This window comes from Pseudophryne corroboree, chromosome 4 (genome assembly GCF_028390025.1).
Source record: "Pseudophryne corroboree isolate aPseCor3 chromosome 4, aPseCor3.hap2, whole genome shotgun sequence".
Lineage (NCBI taxonomy): Eukaryota > Metazoa > Chordata > Amphibia > Anura > Myobatrachidae > Pseudophryne > Pseudophryne corroboree.
This window is the reverse complement of record NC_086447.1, coordinates 871,761,112-871,767,111: the sequence shown is the minus strand read 5'-3', so window position 1 is coordinate 871,767,111 and position 6,000 is coordinate 871,761,112. Positions and strand designations below refer to the sequence as shown.

The 6,000-nt window shown below is 48.9% G+C and overlaps 1 protein-coding gene across 1 annotated transcript in view; it reads right to left on the bottom strand.

Moving 5' to 3' along the window:
* Positions 1–1,472: 1,472 nt before the first annotated feature.
* The window catches only part of POLH (DNA polymerase eta), a 43,181-nt gene continuing 38,653 nt past the window's right edge, over positions 1,473–6,000 (bottom strand). The window contains exon 11 of the mRNA XM_063918792.1: positions 1,473–2,926. Within this exon, the coding sequence (XP_063774862.1) occupies positions 2,161–2,926 (766 nt within the window). The 3' untranslated portion in view covers positions 1,473–2,160. The remainder of the gene's footprint in view (positions 2,927–6,000) is intronic.

Below are 6,000 nucleotides of genomic sequence, written 5' to 3'. Positions count from 1 at the left end.
TCCTATGCTTTCTGGCTGAAGTTTTGGTCACTTTTGGAAGCTGGCAGTGCTTTCACTCTAGTGGTAGCATGAAACGGAGTCTACAACCCACACAAGTGGCTCAGGTAGTGCAGCTCATCCAGGATGGCACATCAATGCGAGCTGTGGCAAGAAGGTTTGCTGTGTCTGTCAGCGTAGTGTCCAGAGCATGGAGGCGCTACCAGTAGACAGGCCAGTACATCAGGAGACGTGGAGGAGGCCGTAGGAGGGCAACAACCCAGCAGCAGGACCGCTACCTCCGCCTTTGTGCAAGGAGGAACAGGAGGAGCACTGCCAGAGCCCTGCAAAATGACCTCCAGCAAGCCACAAATGTGCATGTGTCTACTCAAACGATCAGAAACAGACTCCATTAGGGTGGTATGAGGGCCCGACGTCCACAGGTGGGGGTTGTGCTTACAGCCCAACACCGTGCAGGACGTTTGGCATTTGCCAGAGAACACCAAGATTGGCAAATTCGCCACTGGCGCCCTGTGCTCTTCACAGATTAAAGCAGGTTCTCACTGAGCACATGTGACAGACGTGACAGAGTCTGGAGACGCCAAGGAGAACGTTCTGCTGCCTGCAACATCCTCCAGCATGACCGGTTTGGCAGTGGGTCAGTAATGGTGTGGGGTGGCATTTCTTTGGGGGGCCGCACAGCCCTCCATGTGCTCGCCAGAGGTAGCCTGACTGCCATTAGGTACCGAGATGAGATCCTCAGACCCCTTGTGAGACCATATGCTGGTGCGGTTGGCCCTGGGTTCCTCCTAATGGAAGACAATGCTAGACCTCATGTGGCTGGAGTGTGTCAGCAGTTCCTGCAAAACGAAGGCATTGATGTTATGGACTGGCCCGCCCGTTCCCCAGACCTGAATCCAATTGAGCACATCTGGGACATCATGTCTCGCTCCATCCACCAACGCCACGTTCACCACAGACTGTCCAGGAGTTGGCGGATGCTTTAGTCCAGGTCTGGGAGGAGACCATCCGCCACCTCATCAGGAGCATGCCCAGGCGTTGTAGGGAGGTCATACAGGCACGTGGAGGCCACACACACTACTGAGCCTCATTTTGACTTGTTTTAAGGACATTACATCAAAGTTGGATCAGCCTGTACAGTGTTTTTCCACTTTAATTTTGAGTGTGACTCCAAATCCAGACCTCCATGGGTTAATAAATTTGATTTCCATTGATAATTTTTGTGTGATTTTGTTGTCAGCACATTCAACTATGTAAAGAACAAAGTATTTAATAAGAATATTTCATTCATTCAGATCTAGGATGTGTTATTTTAGTGTTCCCTTTATTTTTTTGAGCAGTGTATATATATATATATATATATATATATATATATATATATATAAAAAATAAAACTATTCGTTTCAGATTTCTGTTGGCATTATTTCTCCCACGTTTATGCCAAGGCTTATTATATATTAAAGTAGAACACCCAATCTTTAAACAAACTTTTATTTAAAAATTTTTTTTTATTACATATATAATGGGCATACACCCGTTAGTAATACACATTAAAATGTTATCATGTGATAGCTACAATGGGAGGGGAGGACCAGCACAGAAACTGTCTAAGCATTCAGTGCCAATGTAGAGAGGATTCAGTATGGGATCCAGACGGTTGAGATCCTGGCGGTCATAAGACACCGGAATCCCGTCAGGTGGGATCCAGATGGCGAGCACAGCACATCCTCTCGCAGGCTCGCCACGTTTCGGGCAGGGTGGCGAGATTCGCTCGCCACACTAATTTATTCCCCCTCGGGGGTGGCATGGACGACCCCCTGAATGGGGATTCCGGGACCCGATTGGGATTCCGACAGCAGGGTTTCCAATGGCTGTTGGGATTCTGGCGTCGGTATCCTGACCACTGGGGTCCCGGAAGCCGGGAATCTAACTGCTTCCCGTAGAAGGGATGCTAATTTTAACACTGAAATGTGATTCGCAGACCAGGGATCCACTGACTGACCCCAGACATTGCAGTACAGTGCCTGGCTGGCAATTTACCACTGGGATGAACATTCCGGGACTTGCAGCCAGTGTTTTGCAGGAGCACAATTCTTCACATAATTCCAAAGAGAATGTATGAGTAATACACGTTTTTCCTGAGACAAGAGACATCCATGGTTATCACGGAGGGGCTCTTTTAAAGAATGAATCCAGGGTTCTGCTACCCTCACTCCGGGAACGTTTCGCACTTGGTGTTGCCTGGTTTTTAGCTTTGTTCTTTGGTCTGACTGTGGGCGTTGTGGCAGGTGTAGCTGTTCTAGGACTGGGAGTAGAAAAAGAGTCCTGCAATTCCTGGGCAAAGTGATAATCCATGTGCTCCGGGAGGTCCCACACCAGGATCATCTGGTGGCACTTCTCACAGTTTACCAAGTCTTCACTGCACTGTTTGCTTTTGTCCTCTGTTTGACATGGGTTGGAGCTGGTAGATGAACAGGCCAGAAAACCACAGGGTTCCTCTGGAGAGTCATCTCTGTCTTGGAGAGTGGCTGGAAGTTCAGACTCCTGAGGGTCCACCAACCGCCGGGCATGGGACAGGGAGAACGGCCTACAGTCCGACTCTGTTCCGCTCACACCTTCCTGTTTCTCGGGAGATTGCTCGGCAGACACGCAAATGCTAGAAACTGGGGTTTGCTCTTCTCTTTTATCTCTCGTCTTCTCTGCCGCTCTCTGGAACAGGAGTTGGATGCTGTTGGGAGTTCTGATCTCCATATCTTGCTTCAATTTCTGTGGGGTTCTAGGGCTGCTCGGTGACACTTGTGTGAGGGAGCTCTGATATCTTTGGGTTCCGTCTACTTCCTTGGTCAGGAAGCTTGCAATACCAGTTCCAGAGGACGCGGTCGGGGAGAATTTGCTGGCAGAAAGCTGAAGCATGCCGATAGCAGGAGACCTGTAGAGAACACACAGGGAGACAGGTTACCTGACCGTATATGGAGATATACATTCATTACAGGAATTTGTTTACTTGTTGGTTTCACTAGCAGAGCAGAACACAATAGCTCCGCCTCTATCATTACATGGCCCCTCCCACTCACCACAAATTGTTATGTAACAGAGATGCAGAAGTAGAACATGGAGCAGGACAGGAAATAATAAGAATTTACTTACCGATAATTCTATTTCTCGGAGTCCGTAGTGGATGCTGGGGTTCCTGAAAGGACCATGGGGAATAGCGGCTCCGCAGGAGACAGGGCACAAAAAGTAAAGCTTTAGGATCAGGTGGTGTGCACTGGCTCCTCCCCCTATGACCCTCCTCCAAGCCTCAGTTAGGATACTGTGCCCGGACGAGCGTACACAATAAGGAAGGATTTTGAATCCCGGGTAAGACTCATACCAGCCACACCAATCACACTGTACAACCTGTGATCTGAACCCAGTTAACAGTATGATAACAGCGGAGCCTCTGAAAAGATGGCTCACAACAATAATAACCCGATTTTTGTAACTATGTACAAGTATTGCAGATAATCCGCACTTGGGATGGGCGCCCAGCATCCACTACGGACTCCGAGAAATAGAATTATCGGTAAGTAAATTCTTATTTTCTCTATCGTCCTAGTGGATGCTGGGGTTCCTGAAAGGACCATGGGGATAATACCAAAGCTCCCAAACGGGCGGGAGAGTGCGGATGACTCTGCAGCACCGAATGAGAGAACTCCAGGTCCTCCTTAGCCAGGGTATCAAATTTGTAGGATTTTACCAACGTGTTTGCCCCTGACCAAATAGCCGCTCGGCAAAGTTGTAAAGCCGAGACCCCTCGGGCAGCCGCCCAAGATAAGCCCACCTTCCTTGTGGAATGGGCATTTACATATTTTGGCTGTGGCAGGCCTGCCACAGAATGTGCAAGCTGAATTGTATTACACATCCAGCTAGCAATAGTCTGCTTAGAAGCAAGAGCACCCAGTTTGTTGGGTGCATACAGGATAACAGCAAGTCAGTTTTCCTGACTCCAGCCGTCCTGGAACCTATATTTACAGGGCCCTGACAACATCTAGCAACCTGGAGTCCTCCAAGTCCCTAGTAGGCGCAAGGCACCAAAATAAGCTGGTTCAGGTGAAACACTGACACCACCTTAGGGAGAGAACTGGGGACGAGTCCGCAGCTCTGCCCTGTCCAAATGGACAACCAGATATGGGCTTTTTTGAGAAAAAAACCACCAATTTGACACTCGCCTGGTCCAGGCCAGGGCCAAGAGCATGGTCACTTTTCATGTGAGATGCTTCAAATCCACAGATTTGACTGGTTTTAAACCAATGTGATTTGAGGAATCCCAGAACTACGTTGAGATCCCACAGTGCCACTGGAGGCACAAAAGGGGGTTGTATATGCAATACTCCCTTGACAAACTTCTGGACTCCAGGAACTGAAGCCACTTCTTTCTGGAAGAAAATCGACAGGGCCGAAATTTGAACCTTAATGGACCCCAATTTGAGGCCCATAGACACTCCTGTTTGCAGGAAATGCAGGAATCGACCGAGTTGAAATTTCTTCGTGGGGCCTTTCTGGCCTCACACCACGCAACATATTTTTGCCACATGTGGTGATAATGTTGTGCGGTCACCTCCTTTCTGGCTTTGACCAGGGTAGGAATGACCTCTTCCGGAATGCCTTTTTCCCTTAGGATCCGGCGTTCCACCGCCATGCCGTCAAACGCAGCTGCGGTAAGTCTTGGAACAGACATGGTACTTGCTGAAACAAGTTCCTTCTTAGCGGCAGAGGCCATAAGTCCTCTGTGAGCATCTCTTGAAGTTCCGGGTACCAAGTCCTTCTTGGCCAATCCGGAGCCATGAGTATAGTTCTTACTCCTCTACGTCTTATAAGTCTCAGTACCTTAGGTATGAGAAGCAGAGGATGGAACACATACACCGACTGGTACATCCATGGTGTTACCAGAACGTCCACAGCTATTGCCTGAGGGTCTCTTAACCTGGCGCAATACCTGTCCCGTTTTTTGTTCAGACGGGACGCCATCATGTCCACCTTTGGTATTTCCCAACGGTTTACAATCATGTGGAAAACTTCCCGATGAAGTTTCCACTCTGCCGGGTGGAGGTCGTGCCTGCTGAGGAAGTCTGCTTCCCAGTTTCCATTCCCGGAATGAAACACTGCTGACAGTGCTATCACATGATTTTCCGCCCAGCGAAAAGTCCTTGCAGTTTTTGCCATTGCCCTCCTGCTTCTTGTGCCGCCCTGTCTATTTACGTGGGCGACTGCCGTGATGTTTTTCCCACTGGATCAATACCGGCTGACCTTGAAGCAGAGGTCTTGCTAAGCTTAGAGTATTATAAATTTACCCTTAGCTCCAGTATATTTATGTGGAGAAAAGTCTCCAGACTTGATCACACTCCCTGGAAATTTTTTCCTTGTGTGACTGCTCCCCAGCCTCTCGGGCTGGCCTCCGTGGTCACCAGCATCCAATCCTGAATGCCGAATCTGCGGCCCTCTAGAAGATGAGCACTCTGTAACCACCACAGGAGAGACACCCTTGTCCTTGGATATAGGGTTATCCGCTGATGCATCTGAAGATGCGATCCGGACCATTTGTCCAGCAGATCCCACTGAAAAATTCTTGCGTGAAATCTGCCGAATGGAATTGCTTCGTAGGAAGTCACCATCTTTACCAGGACCCTTGTGCAATGATGCACTGATTTTAAGAGGTTCCTGACTAGCTCGGATAACTCCCTGGCTTTCTCTTCCGGGAGAAACACCTTTTTCTGGACTGTGTCCAGAATCATCCCTAGGCACAGCAGACTTGTCGTCGGGATCAGCTGCGATTTTGGAATATTTAGAATCCACCCGTGCTGTTGTAGCAGTATCCGAGATAGTGCTACTCCGACCTCCAACTGTTCCCTGGACTTTGCCCTTATCAGGAGATCGTCCAAGTAAGGGATAATTAAGACGCCTTTTCTTCGAAGAAGAGTCATCATTTCGGCCATTACCTTGGTAAAGACCCGGGGTGCCGTG